The following is a 15,692-nucleotide window of genomic DNA, read 5'->3' on the forward strand; positions in this document are numbered from 1 at the left end:
TACACATCAATTAAGACCCTTGTAAATCGTTCCCCAAATGGGGGAATGGGTATTAAAGGTGCTGATTTTATCACCGCCTGAGGTTTTCCAATTACCTGACACTTGTGACAAGTCTGGCAAAATGCAACTACATCCTACACAGTCCAAGCCAGTGAAAATGTTTTTATATTTTGGCTTGAGTTTTCCTTACTCCCAAATGACCTTCTACTGGTAATTCATGTGCTACCTGCAACACTTCCTTTCTTTAATGGTAATACAACTTGATAAACTTAATTCATTTATCATCTGCCTGAATATGTGACGCTCTGCATTTCCTCATCAAGATATCATTTTTAAGATAGTAACATTCTGGGATATTCTTCTTCTGTGCATGCTTTTTGATACAACTGCTTCAGTTTTTCATCCTTCTGTTGTAACTTAATTAATTTCTCTTAACTAACAATATCCACTTTGTCCTCCACCTGTTTTTGTTTTTCTCAACTATTTGATCACACATGGTCTTTGATAATTGTACTTCAATTTCTTTTTTCTTTGATTTCTCCTCCTGCTTCAACCTGTGACTTTGTGACCTTGTCATCACACCACCAGGAAACGTCCCAGGATACACTTGTTGTAATACCTCAGTTGCCTGATTTTCCACTGGGTTTTCAATGACATTAGGCAGCACTCCCACCTGTGATCCAGCTATATCATTACCAAGGACAAATTGTATTCCTAGAGCTGAGAGTTCCTCCAGTACTCCTACCATCAATTTTCCAATTTTCAATGAACACTCCAACCTCACTTTATATAATACAGCACCTCTTGTCTCATCATGCATTACACATATTACCACCTTTTCTGGAAATGGTCCTTCTGAATTACATTTCTCCTCATCTCTCACCATCATCTCTCACACATGCTCCTGTATCTCTTAACATTGTAATTTCTTTACCCACTCCTTCTGGCATATGTGTATAAACCTTATCCCCATCAAGTAAATTGTTTAAGCAGATTTGGCACTTTCTTCTCAAATCAACCCCTGACCAGGTTGTACATTCTGGTGCAGCTTTTTAGCTTCCACTGTGCTTTCCTTTACAACTTCAACAAAATTCACTGGGTCATTCTGTTTTCCCACATCCGTCTTCCCAGTGCTTTTTCTAAACCACCAACAGTGTCACTTCATGTGGCCTACTTTATTACAGTGATAACACCTGAGCTTTTTTTTTAACTTCTTTTTCCTCCTCATGGGTTTCCTTTTTACCCTGTGGTAAACTATCTTTATTATCTTTAATGAGATCTTCTTTTCCCTTACCACTCCAATTTCTATCTGTCACAGATCGAAATTGATGTCAGAAACCAAACATTGATTTATGAACCAACTCATAATCAATTGGCCATTTCAGCTGTGAATCTTGCAGATTTAACTCTGTGCTCTTCCACACGAGTTCTCACTTCTTCAGAATTGAATTTTTGAACTCCTCCAAAATAATCGTCTCTTTAAGCACGTCGTATGTTTGATCTATTTTCAATGCCCTTATCCATCTATCAAAATTACTTATTTTGATCCTTTCAAATTCAAATGTATGTTTGACTAGGGTCCCCCCTTAAATTCCTGAAGCATTGTCTGTAGGCTTCTGGCACTAGTTCATATGCACTTAAGATGGCATTTTTCACCTCCTCATACTCCCAGACACCTCCTCTGATAGTGATGCAAATATTTCACTAGCTTTACCTACAAACTTTGTTTGGATCAACAATACCCTCATGGTCACCAACCATTTCATTTTTTTAGCTACTTTCTCAAATGAAGTGATAAAGGTTTCTACATCCTTCTTGTTGAATTTAGGCAAAGCTTGGACATATTTAAACAGATTCCCACCAGGCCTTTGGCTATGATGGGATTGCTATCCATCACAATCCTCCTCACTAAGCCAACCTTCTACCTTCACCTCTGCCCTTTAAGTCGACTCTCCTCTCTAAGTGTCAATATCTGAAGTTCAAACTCTCTCTCTTTCTGCTTTTCTTCTCTCTCTTTTTCTCTTTCTTCTGCTATGGCCTTCCTCTCCTTTTTATCGTAATTCAAACTGTTTCATTTGCCTTTCTCTTTCTTTTGTCTCTAATTCAAGCTGCTTCATTTGCAATTGAATTTTAGCCATTTCTAAAAATACCAATGGCATTTCCAGTAATTTTAAATGCTGCTCAATTGCACAGCTATCTCCCCTTTCCTTGCAGACACCAGCAACCCCAACACCAGTTTCTTTGCCAATTCCAACAGCTTTGTCTTGCTAAATTTTTGTACAACTTTCAAACTCACTTCTTCCCAGAAAACTTAGTGACTGAAAGAGCCATCACTACACAAGGCACACCCTGTTTAATCCAAATGAATTCAACACCAACAATTACCACTTGCAGATTTTGAGTCCAATAATCCTAAACCCAACATGGAATTGTAGATTTTGATCCCAACAAGAGCCCCCAGTTTGTTATGGATCAGACCAGATCTCGTCAAAATATTTTAAGAAGGTAGCCTAGACCCTAACTTTTTCTTATTTTAAAGGCAAGTGTAAAGTGTCTGTTCCCGATGCAATGCGACTGGTCAAACTATTTGACGTTAAGCAAAACGCAATTTATTTAAATACTGTAGTTAAAATACAGCCAAAGAAAGAGGAATTTGGAATAACAACTCCATTGGAAAATTAACAGAATAATAGATACAGTAACTATTACTAATTAACTGTTCCAATGTTGTAACATCCCATAAACACAAACCGTTGGCAAAAAGTAAAATTCAGACACAAATTCTTGCATGTAGTTCTCCAATCCAGCAGGAATAAACATCAATAGTAAATTCAGACAGAGTAGCAGCTAAGACACATTCACTGAAACTTCCAACTCTTTTGAGACCTCCAATAGCCTCTGCTTAAAGCTAAATCTAAGAACAACAAAAAAAAAAGAATGCCCGGTCTGCGAGAGCTGGCCGCACCAAGACTGCTTCCTTTGTTCCAACTTTAAAAAAAAATCCCCAAGGCCTCTCAAGCTGTTTATTCAAGCGGTCTTCAGTAGCCAGCTCTGTGCCTCTGCCATGTAACCTCTCTTCAAAAAAAAATGACAAAATAACCTCTTGAAAGCCACAGCATCGTCACATTGCTAATAACTATCATTTTTTATTGAAATAACTTTCAACAATAGTTCTGTAATGAACTGACTTTTTATCTTGTTTAAAGCATGAACACCACAAGGGCCTAGGAAAAAAGCTTATGTAAATTGTTAGTCTATGGACCACTCTGAGGACAAGTCTGGTGCATAGTCATAACAATACATAATTTATAAATATCAGAGTTACAAAGTGATCCCAAATTCTGTCAGAAATTAAATTTTGAAACTGCAAAATGTTATTTTGCTTAGTGAAGAAAATAATTGGGGCTAGCCATATTTTTAAGATAATACACGTTACAGCAAGTTTCATTACTATGAAATAAATGATGAATTTATGATTTGAATCTGATGAAAATGGATGGAATCGAACGAAAATGAATGCGGTAGACTTTTTGGTCCACTTTTATTTTTCCAAAATGTATCAAAATGTCATTAACCTAGAACATAGGACACCAATGTAATTTAGAGACAACTAGGTAGAGCATGTCACATGCAATTCATTCAGAGGTTCTAATAAAGATGTTAAAAATGAGTTTTGGAGGGTAGGGAAGACTCTGGAAAGAACAAGGTAGTCCTGAGAAGATAAATAAAATTAAAAAGATCGAGTACTATGTTATTACAACTTTTACCTCATAGCCTAATCGTGCTGCTTTCTGTAGCAGTGTTTCACCAGCATTCTTATTTACTATTAACTTTCGTGTTTCAGATTGCGACTGCTGGCCCGTGGATGTCTCTCCTTGAACACATGGTGACCGTGGCACTGTTGCATATTTTACAGGAGTAATTGAGGACGTCCGTTTTTTCCAGTGGGCTGAATGATCACATTGTTTCTTTGGTGATGGGCTCCAATCAGAATCGAGCACTAATGCTGAGCGTTTTACAGAGCGTTTTTGCCTTACTTTTATCTAGTAGAAGATAATTATTTAAAAGGTCAATGGGACAAAGAAAATGATTTAATACCACAATCTTATCAAACAACTCAACTGAATGTCTTCCTTTTCATTGTATATTTAACGCACAGGAAGATAGGGTATGGTGGATCAGGGGTTGACACTGCTGTCTCACAGCGCCAGGGACCCAAGTTTGATTCCAGCCTTGGGTGACTGTCTGTGTGCAGTTTGCACATTCTGGGTGCTTTGGTTTACTCCCACAGTCCAAAGATGTGTGGATTAGGTGTATTGGCTATACTAAATTTTCCCTTATTGTTTAGGGATCTGCAGGCTAGGTGGGTTATCCATGGTAAATGCAGAGTTGTGGGGCTGGGTCTGGATGGGATGCTTTTGGAAGGGTAGGTGCAACTTGATGGGCCAAATGGCCTCTTTCCTCACTGTAGGGATTGTATATGTGCCTCATGGAATAAATGCAATCAGTTATAACTGGCTTTAATACTGAATCTACCATCTGATGACTTTAAATAGCAGAATCATTACACAGATAACAATTAAAAAATACAAGTGCAATTAAAATTCAAGGTCAAATAATTACACACTAACATGCTTAACATTTGTACACCAAGACTGTCCAGCAATAACAGGTCAAGACATTAAAACAGTGTAGTTTTATTTTATTAAGATGAAAAATCTATTCTTCAAATCAAATAAATAATTTGAAATCCTCATCCATCCTTTGTGATTCAGACTAAACTATTTCTCATGCTCTACTGGTGTCTGCCAAAGTCTGTAAAATTCAGCCCACCTGCTGCCATATCCTATTTCAGATCAAGTGCAATCCATTCATTACCACTGTCCTCTCTCACATGCTTTGCTTCCAGGTTCCCAAACATTTTAGAATCAAAATTCTATCCTTTTGTTTACATTGCATCATGGCCTTGCTTCTTCCCATTCCTCTAACATTATTCAATCTAATAACCCAACTAACTCCCCATTTTTCTGACTCTGGTCTCTTATGCATTGCCTATGCCCTTTATCCCATCATTGTGGATCTTCCTTTAGTTGTTCTAATATCACTGTGGGATTCTGGGTGCTTTATACAGCTGAGAACTGTATAGTATAATTCCAATGCAAACTGAAGAATAAAAATGAGCTGTTTTCACAGGTGCAGAAAAATGCTACAGCAGGACTCAATTAGAACCTTCTTCACTCAAGTCCCAGTTCCATGTGATCTGACATTACTGAGATATAGTCTAGCTAACAGTATATTGCTATTAATCTTAGATAAAATATTAATTGCCTAGAACCAGAAGTTCTATAATTCCTTCCTTAAACCGCTCTAACTCTCCATGCCCCTTTAGGATTCTTTCCAGAATTCATATCTTTGACCAAGCTTTTGGTTTGCCTTCCTAATTGGCCCAGCATCCATTTTTACTGATTGAACATCTGTAAAGCAGTTTAAGGGATTTTTATCTACACTAGAAGCATCATACAATGAAAGTTGCTTTAAGTTTCTTACCTTGTGTCTTCCTTGGTTGCTTGCACCTTCTTCTGGGGACTGGGGTCCGCTAATATGCTTTGTTTTACATTTACGTTTTCCTGATGGTTTTTCTGACTGAAACTGGCTTGGAGATTCAGGTATGTGACTCAAGTTGAGAGACCCTGCGCTACAAGACTCTTTACGTTTTCGTAAACCTCCTGACACAGGAGTACTGTGTCTGACACTCGGATTCCAATCAGTACTGGGCAAATTGCCTGAAGGAGCAAGTCTCTTTCGCGGTGAAGTAGGAGGTGTCCACGTTCCTAAAATAAACACTTCAATATAGTTAGCTTGACTCAACTCCAGCTCTGTTCTACATCTGTAAGCTTCTAAGAAATTGTAATCTAGTGACGTTCCAGAATGCCTTAATTACAATACATGCTTGGCATCTGCATAACATGATTTTACATAGCACCAAATGTGCAGTGTTTTGCTGTACATCACAGAATCTCCCGAACATTTAAAATGATTACAATCACCCTCACAATCAACAGCACTGAGGACAAGCATTGGCCAATTGCACTACAGCAATTCATGAAGATTCCTGTGATGGAACTTTCCAAATACACTACCTCTACCATTTAGAGGGATAAGGGCAGCATGTGTATGAGAATGCTACCATTTGCGAGTTTCCCTCCAAATCATACAATATCTTGACCATATCCTGGAACTATACTACAATTCCTACAATATCACTGGATCAAAATCCTGGATATCTTCCCCAGGTGCCTCAACACGAGACTACAGTAATTCAAAGCAGCAGTTCACCAATATTTTCTAAACGGCAACTAGCGATTGACAACAATGCCACACCAAATGAAAGATTCTCTTTTTAAAAAAAGACCACTTACAAGGTTCATGCCACCATTCTTAGTTAATCTAAAAGATGTTTACAGGTAGTATCAAACTGCAAAGCAATATTCTCAATATAGTGGTCAAGTGACAATACACAGATATCATTACGTCACAACAGAAATCCCCACATCTTCCTCCAGCAGTTTCCACTCCACTACCTCCTCCTCAAGTTGGATATGGAAATTCTATCTGCCCTTCTGCAAAAGAACTACTTGACTAAGGCAACTCAGTCAAATGAATAGAACCTATAGGTGCCCCTGTACACAATACTGTTGTGGCTGAACCCTCAAAGTTTATGCTTGTAGTAATTTTGTGGCTTGAAGACAGGGATAGATGATTATTTGACCAAGTGGTGTGTCTGGGCATGTTTCATCAGGACAAATAAATTACAGCATGAGAGGAAGTGGGTGATAGCAATAGACTCTATAGGCACCTAAGAATGAAATAAGTAAAGTGAATGCTGATCCCCTAAAGGGTGGGAATGGGAAGTTAAATGGGTGATAAAGAAACGGTAGATGTAATAAATAAATATTTTGCTTCTGTTCTTCATGACAGAGGATACAAAAACATCCCAGCAACAGCTGTAAATTAGCAGGTTGAAGGGAGAGAAGAACATGGTGACATTATATTCACTCAGGAAACCATACCGAGCAAAATGATGGAGCTGCAGGTTAATAAGTCTCCCCCTCTTAACAGACCTCATCCTAGGATCTTAAAAAGAGGTGGCTGATGAGGTGATAATTGCGATGTGTGAATTTTCAAAAATTCATTGGATTCTGGAAAGGTACCGTCAGATTGGAAAATAACAATCAAAGCCCCCCTATTCAAGAAGAAAGGAAGCAGAAAACTGAAAACTATAAGCCAGTTAGCTCAACGTCTGTCATGGGAAAGATGTTAGAATTGATCATTAAGGAATTTATAATTAGATTATATTTAAATGTTGCATTTAGAAAATCTCAAGATAATCTTAGGAAGAGTTAGCCTGACTTTGTGAAAGGGAAATTGTATTGATTTAAAATTATTGCAATTCTTTACAGCAGTAACATCCACTTCGGAAAGTGGAGAGCCCATTGATGTATATTGTACTTTCTGGTAGGCGTTTGACAGGTTCCACATAAACGGTTATTGCACAAGTAGGAGCTTATGGTGTAGGGGCTAACATACTAGCATGGATAGTAGACTGGCTGGCAAAAAACAGAATATGCATAAAGCATCTTTTTCAGATTGGCAGGATGTGGTGAATGTGCTGGACTCTCAACAAGGGTACAGTCACTTGTAGTTCAGATAAGTGATTGGGCAAAAATCTGGAAGATGAAGTATAATGTGGAAAAATGTAAAATTGTTCTTTTTGAATGAACATGAATGTTTATTCAGTTAGATGAGTCCAGAACCAGGGGACACTTTTTTTTTAATATTAGGAGTCACCCTTTAAGGAGAGAGGTAAGGGAAATTGTTTTCTCTTAGAGGGTTGCACCCTACCTCCAGAGGTGAAGGCAGGATTACTGAATACTGTTAAGGCTGGGGTAAACTGATTCAATTTCCTAAAAGGAATCTAAGTCTAATGGGGGAGTAGACAGGAATATGGAATTTGGAACACAAACAAGATTATCCCTGATCTTTCTGAATGTTGGAGCAGATTTGAAGGGCCAAATAGCCTACTTTGGCTGATTCAGATGTTATCAAAACTGTGGATATAATAGAAGACAGAATCCTTCAAAATAATACTTTTTACTTTCTTGTATGAGAAACATGCTTATATCAGTGGTTTAATTTTAATTTGTTCCTGTTTTGATATCATTATTCAACCTACAGAAGTATTCGTTCTAGGACAAAATAATTTGTTTTAGGCAGCATCACATATTGAGTTGTATTTAATGAGATACCAAATTACCTGGAACCCTTGCTAAATGAATGGTGGCAAGCTGACCCTACAAACTGATGGCTGCATGAATTACTTTAAACAGTAGGAAATCCCACATACATGAGCTGCTAGCCAATTAGATGACTGGCAGCTCTGTAGTTCCAGCACAGTCCGATGGAAGTGTTAACCAGTACTAAGACTGCACTACAAGGGCCAGACTGGTAGGTATCTGCAGGGTGGTGAACTGTGTTGGAGACTGGGGTTTGACAAGTGGGAGGGAGAGAAGGTAATGTAACCTGGGGTGGAAGAGGTTGGCCTCCATGGGTTACAGGACACTAAACAGCCTCAACAGGTTCAAAGGCAGGCCACCCAACACCTCCATTGAACTTCCCCTCACAACATTTCAGACAGGTCAGGGTGGGCAAGTAGGTGGCAGGAAGGCCACTGCCAGATTTTACAATGCTAACCCCAGACTGCCTTCAAATCTGGCTGTGGGAAAGCTTAAAATGCCTGAATACCATGTGGCAAATAGACAACATTGTGTTTCCCCAAACTTCTACAGAACTACAGAGCCATACATCAAACTTAAATTTTGGGTCAATGCACATGGTTCATAAGTTCTCAAAATTTCCACTGCCGTATAATCTAACAAGTTGTGAAGTGCAACTGGCATATTTTGTGTGAATACTATTGAAACGTTTGCTGCAAACCTCACTTCTCTGCGAGCAGAGGGTGCCGAACTCCAAGATTTCTCTGTATGGAGAAATAACTGAGCTTCACATTTTTAGTAACTAGAATCATTTCACTGCCAAAAAGACATCACAATGAATTCCCATGCTGGGTTTTGAATGGACTACAGTGCGAGGAGTTGTTCACCAACAAAAGTTAGAAAACACAAGTTTTGAGAATTTGCCATCAGTCAGGATTAATGACATTCAAAACAGATTTTAAAACATACATTTCGTCAAGTGGTAAAACACAGAATGCTCAAAAGATATTGAACTTTACCTGTAGTAACAGCTTTCCGTGTCTTTATTCCTGTGCTATCTTGATTTTCCTCCCCTTTGTATAAAAGTACTTCAGAATCCTTCTCACTTTTGAATTTCTTCCTACTGGTTCTTATTTGTGTTTTGATGGCAGGGTTTCGTTTATTACTACTTTTACAATTCCCATCAATCTCTGTTATACAACTCGAGTCAGGTGATTCCAAACTATTCTGTTCACCCACTTCAGTTATCGAGTTGCCAGTCCTTCCCACCTCATTCTCTTCTTTGGTCCCTTTATTCTCCGTTGTAGACTGCTCCCAACTTCTTGAACTCTTCTTTGCTTTTACATCATCGTCCACTTCCTCATGCATAAGCTGACTTTCTTCCAATGTACTGTCCGTCTGGTCACAAGTCACATGTACTGATGAGACACAGAAACTTTCTGAAATACACAAATTAAAAACTCCTTGGTAATGTATAAAACAATGTTAATCTTCCAGGTGTTTTAGAATATGATATTGCTGTAATCTGCAGCTGCAATGTCCAAATCATTTTCCTGTGATTTTGATGGTGACTTTTTACTTTGACCATGTCAAATGCCCATTAGGACAGTGTTAGTAGCTCACTGCATTGTTCTTGTTAATTAGCTATTGCTGCAACTTTAAAACCAACATATAGACTTCACAGTGCTAATTTTCTCTCCTGCTGTCTGAACATGCCAGTTCTTGATCAGGTATGATTTCACAGGAAGCAGCAGCCTTCAAACACCTTTTTCCAAATGTCCATGTGAACTTGGAAAGTTAATGGCAGGTATAAGAAAAGGCAGAGGGAAACTGGTTCTCTTGGGGCAAGATTATCAACTACCTGTACTCTGGAGTTCGATTTGGCCCCAGTGGGAGTCAGGACCAAGCACTGTCTTTGGATTAGCAGCCACAGTACAACTGGACTAAGTTGTACAGACATAATCCAACTCTTAATTCAAAAGTCAAAAAGTCTGTCTTTTCCATTGGGTTCTCAGTATGTATGCTTACATTAGAAATTATTAATGTACATTTGTAACATTGTAGTTATGTCTTTGCAACAGTTTAACTTTCTAAAACATTACTATAAACAATGAATGTTGTAAATTGATTCAGTAATGTCACCATTGAGTAATGTCAAGGATGGATGTCAAGGACTGGTAAGTTGACTGTATGAGCCAACAATTAGTTGATTGACTCAAGCAGCATGTTCCTTTGGTTGTTGGTAACAGGCAGAAAACAGACTGTACTCAGTCATCCCTTACAGAATCCAAAACGAAACTGATTCTGCTATTGGGCTGAACAATCCAAAGTGCGCTAATAACCACACTAACAATCAATTTAAGATAATCAGCCAAGCTCATAACATGGTTCACTTACACTTGCTAGAAATGTCGTACTTTCGGATATTTCCTTTAGTTTGCAGAGATTATAAAAATGCTTGCACCTTTTTTTGAATTACCCGAAGAACCTATGGTTCTTTCTTCATTGCTTTTTTCATAGCAATGCTATGCTTCAGCCAATCAATCATTGATAAATCAATCAGCAGTCTGATCTCTTGTAGTACAAATTGCTGTGATTGTTTGATTTGTCATTCTTGCCTTTGTCCTCATTAATGCAAGATAAAATATTCCAGGAACATGTCATTCTTATCAGCAATATTCACGATGTTTTAGCTACACGTTTCAGTGATTACCATATTCAGACACCCCGCTCCCCACATTCAATAAAATCAGGTCAGTGGATAATTGCTACCTCATCTTGCATCCACAATGTAACCCTTAGTGTTTCCAAAGGTTAATCACCCTTGCTGAAATCTGTTTTCTTTACTGCTATAATTAAATATTTTAATTAGAATATTTCTCCTGGTCCTGCTCAGGTGTAGACTAGCCAGCTTGCACAGATACCACCTTCCCTAAAAGATGTCCCATTGACGCAGAAATCTGATGCCCACCCTGCTACACCAGCTACTCAGTCACATATTCAATCACTCAATTCTCCTCCTATCCTGCTTACAATCATAGAATACTTTAAAAAAAAGGGTGGTAGAAATAGACTAGAAAACTATAGACTGACCGGTGAGTTTAACATCAGTGGTAGGGAAATTATTGGAGAAAATCAATAGTGAAGGAGTAAATTTCCACTTAAAACAGCATGGTTTGATCAGGGATACACAGCATGGCCCTGTCAGAGGGAGACTATGCCTAACAAATCTGGTGCAATTTTTCAAGGAGGTAACCTCATGTTTGGATGAGGTTAGGGCATTTGACATGGTTTATATAGATTTCAGCAAGGCCTCTGACAAGGTCCCACTTGGGAACCTGATAAAGAAAGTATAAGCTCATGGGATCCAGGCTAACTTGTCAAGATAGATCCGAAACTGTCTTACTGACAGACGACAGGTGTTTGGCGAATCCTATGTTGGTGTGCCTGCAGATTCATTGGTGAGCTGGCTCAGGACTCAGGACTCATAGCAGAGGCAGCTGAATGAAGACAGACTCTTTCAGTTATATCTTTTTTATTCTTAGACTATTCAAAATGCCAGATTGTGGGGACATCTCAAGCTTTACACTGTACAGTACTGTATTATTCATTGTAAGATACAAGTGACAATAGATCATTCAATTCAATTCAAAGCTGTCTGTGTGACTGGAGCCCTGGTGTGTCGTGATGTACGAAAGGGATCAGTGCTGGCTCCCTTATTGTTTGTGATATTCAAAAATGATGTAGATGAGAATGTGGAAAGGATGCAAAGCAAGTTTGCAGATGACGCAAAGATTGGCTGGGTTGTTGACAGTGAAGAGGAAGGTGTTAGGTTACAGGAAGATATAAACAAATTGGTCAGATGAGCAGATCAGTGACAGATGCAATTCAACCCTGATAAATGTGAGATGATGCACTTTGGAAGAAGAAACAAGACAAGGGAGCACTCAGTGAATAGCAAGATATTAGGAGGTTCAGAGGAACATTAGGATCTTATGGTGCTTGTTCACAGATCACTGAAGGTGCAGACGGGTTAATAGGGTAGTAGTTAAGAAGGCAGCAGGGTTTTAATCAATCAGTCGAGGCGTAGATTTTAAGAGCAGGGAGGTCATGCTGGAGCTGTACAGAACTTTGGTTAGGCAACAGCTGCAGTACTGTGTGCAGTTCCAGTCACCACACTACAGGAAAGATGTGAATGCACTGGAGGGGGCGGAAAGGAGATTCAACAGGATGTTACCTGGGATAGAGCACTTTGGCTATGAAGAGAGGCTAGATAAGCTTAGGTTGTTTTCTTTGCAGCAGAGAAAGTTGAGGGGTCCTAATAGAGGTGTGTAAAATTACGAGGGGCACAGACAGACTGAATAGAAAACAGCTTAGTTCAAAGGTCAATAAAAGGGGGCATCTAGCCTGTCCAGTCTCATCAACATTTTGTGTTCCTAATGAGAAATCCCTCATTCTTCTAAATTCCAGTGTGTACAAGCTCAGTCAATCTAGTCTTTTTTCATAGGTCAGTCTTGTCATCCAGGGAATCAGTCCGGTCAGAAACCTATTCCCAATCCTACCTTAGCCATTGGCACTAACATGGAACACAACCTCTGGATGATTACCCTCTCCCAGAAGAACGTCCTGCAGCTACACTGTAATATCCTTTACCCTATCGCCAGGGAAGCAACATAGCATCTTGGAACCACGCTGATGGCTGCAGGAGTACCTGTTTGACCCGCTAATTATGGAATCCCCTAACACTATTGCTATTCCATTATTCTTCTCCTGTCTCCTCACCCATACGGCTGAGCTGCCCATAGTGCCACTAACTTTGCTCTGGATGCACTCTCCTGAGGAAACAATCGGGCTCACTAGTATCCAAAAAGAATAACAATTAACAAGCATGACTGACTCAAGGTACTCCTGCACTGCCTGCTTAGCTCTCTTCATTCCCTGCTGCCTGTACAGTTTTATCTTGTGATGTGACCACCTCCCTAAATATTCCATCCACATAGTCTCCTGCCTTGAGAATGCACAATACTGATTTGGGCCACTGCTCAAGTCCCAAAACCTTGAGCCCAAGTTTATGCAGCTGATGATGCTTCCTCACTTGCTCATCTGGGTCACACATTGTGACTATGACTTTACACATATGTAGAATGTACATTCCACTTGGCCGAACAACTAACATCCCATAATTTTAAAACTATTTATTACAATTAAAATACTAGAAAATCTTTTCAGTACTCACCAATCAGCTTCTTCCCCTGTACCAAATGAAAAGCTAACTACAGGAGGCTGTTCCAAGTGCAGACTCGCCTTGTGCACTGTTTTCAAACTCTTGGACTGCTCCCCTCTTGAGGCAATGCTGAATGCTGCCTTGGAGCCCTCACTGTGACTGCTCCTTTCCCACTTGTGTTGTAGTTTTTATTACAAGAACAAAGTGGTCCATCTCATTGCACCTGCTGAGGTATTCACATTTTCCTGTGAACATTTTAGCTAATATATATATCATGAGCATTCTGGTGGTTCTGACCTGGTCTTCCATGACTTCCAACTTGAAAAAAAGTTTACTCACCCGACTGACTACGAGTCCTAGTTTTCAACACCACTGGAATGAAGTCCTTAAAACTATTTTTGCCTTTTCTTAAAGAAAGATCTGAGAAAGAAGAAAACAAAAGCAAAAATTTAATTAAAGCAGAACCTTTTCATGTTTCATGTAATAATTGATCTCTTCAAGATTTATACATTCGAAAAATGGTTTTTGTGCTTATCAAGAAACGTTAGTACTGGGGCATAGAACATGTCCCATTTCATTATCCAAGCATCACTGCCCCTAGGCACGTATAGGATAGCCAAGTGCAGAGCAAAGCTGCTTTTGCTCTGTTTCAGAAATACATGCTAAAGACAAATTCAAGGTGAACTTTAAAGTAATTTTCTATTTGCACACCAGTGTTGTGGTGGTGACGAAAATGAGAAAGCAAACATTCTGACTGAAAATTATTTTTGCTGCAAAAATTAAAACTAGAGCTAAATTTACTTGATGCCATTTCTGATGAAGGGTCTAGGCCCGAAACGTCAGCCTTTCTGCTCCTATGATGCTGCTTGGCCTGCTGTGTTCATCCAGCTCTGCACCTTGTTTACTGGATGCCTAATGTTCTACTTGAAATTAAAATGCAAGACAAAGAGATGGGACTAAAACAAAATAATCTGTGGCATTTAAAGAACTCAAGCTTTGGTACAAATGTCGGAAACCGAAGCAGCCACATGATTTCTCAATTGTAATTCAAGCATCAGTTAATTATTTCTTTGTACTTTTTTTCCAAAGCTAAAAATAACATGTCCAAAAATCATAATGAAGACAACTGGGGAGATGGTGGCATAATGGTAATGTCAGTGGACTGGTATTCTGGAGGAATTTGAATTCATACAGTAAAACTGAATTGAAAACTAGTCCCGATAATGGTGACCATAAAACTGGTATCAACGGTTGTAAAAACCCAGCTGATTCACTAGTGTCCTTTGTTGTCTGCAACTGTTTTGGTAAATGTGACTACAAAACAACAGCAATATAATTGACTTTTAGCAGCCCTCTGAGATAGTCTAGCAAATCAATCAGTTCAAGGGCAATTAGGGATGGGCAATAATTGCTCCTTGCTCGTAACATGAAAGGGGAAACAGAAAAAGATGACAATTGAAGGCCAAAATACTTGTGACATTAAAATAAAACAGATGTTGGGTGAAAACAGTGCAGAAATCTAGCAACACACTGACAACCATGACGTACATGCAGTCAGCACTGTCAAATCATCTACATTTCAAGCATCTTGCACAGTGGCACTAATCAAGGACAGAAATGAAGTTACGGTTTGTTGGAAGTAGGATTTAGAGGATCTCCTCAACTGAGGCTTCTAAAATGCTTAAGTGGTCCACAGGAGCAAACAAAACTTGAGACTAAGTCACAAAAGGATGTATGAGGCCAGGTTACCAAAAGCTTCGTTGAGGACAAAGCTTTTAAGGAGCGTTTTAAAGAAGAGGTGGAGAATTATGTAACAGGAGATACTGGAAATTAGGTCCAGGCATTGGAGGCAGGTCATCAATGGTGGATCAACTAACACGGGGTATGCACAAAATGGCAGAACTGCAGAGATCTAATAAGTTTTCAGGGCGGGAGGAGATAAACAGCAGGGGTGAGGATGATCCCAACTCACAGAAAGTGGAAGGTGTAAAGCTGATCAGGAAAGCAGTGCAATTATCAAGTCCTGAGGTAACAAAGGCATGGGTGAAAATTTCTATAGCAGAAAAAGATTAGGAGTGAGAAAGCAACTAAGACATACATAAAAGTGAGACAGAGCAAGGGTAGGTGGTGAGATATCAGGAGTTAGATATGGAGAAATTAGAAAGGGGGGTGAGAGAGACAGTTGAGGGAAGTTG

At 39.2% G+C, this 15,692-nt stretch overlaps 1 protein-coding gene across 1 annotated transcript in view; it reads right to left on the reverse strand.

The window, feature by feature from the left end:
- LOC109928387 (BCL-6 corepressor-like protein 1) overlaps positions 1-15,692 on the reverse strand; it is a 78,943-nt gene that overhangs the window by 11,184 nt on the left and 52,067 nt on the right. The window contains exons 6-9 of the mRNA XM_048605318.1: positions 13,837-13,917; positions 9,293-9,712; positions 5,548-5,831; positions 3,768-4,043 (exon numbers count right to left, since the gene is read on the reverse strand). Of these exons, the coding sequence (XP_048461275.1) occupies positions 3,768-4,043; positions 5,548-5,831; positions 9,293-9,712; positions 13,837-13,917 (1,061 nt within the window). The remainder of the gene's footprint in view (positions 1-3,767; positions 4,044-5,547; positions 5,832-9,292; positions 9,713-13,836; positions 13,918-15,692) is intronic.

This window comes from Rhincodon typus, chromosome 14 (assembly GCF_021869965.1).
Source record: "Rhincodon typus isolate 14 chromosome 14, sRhiTyp1.1, whole genome shotgun sequence".
Taxonomy (NCBI): domain Eukaryota; kingdom Metazoa; phylum Chordata; class Chondrichthyes; order Orectolobiformes; family Rhincodontidae; genus Rhincodon; species Rhincodon typus.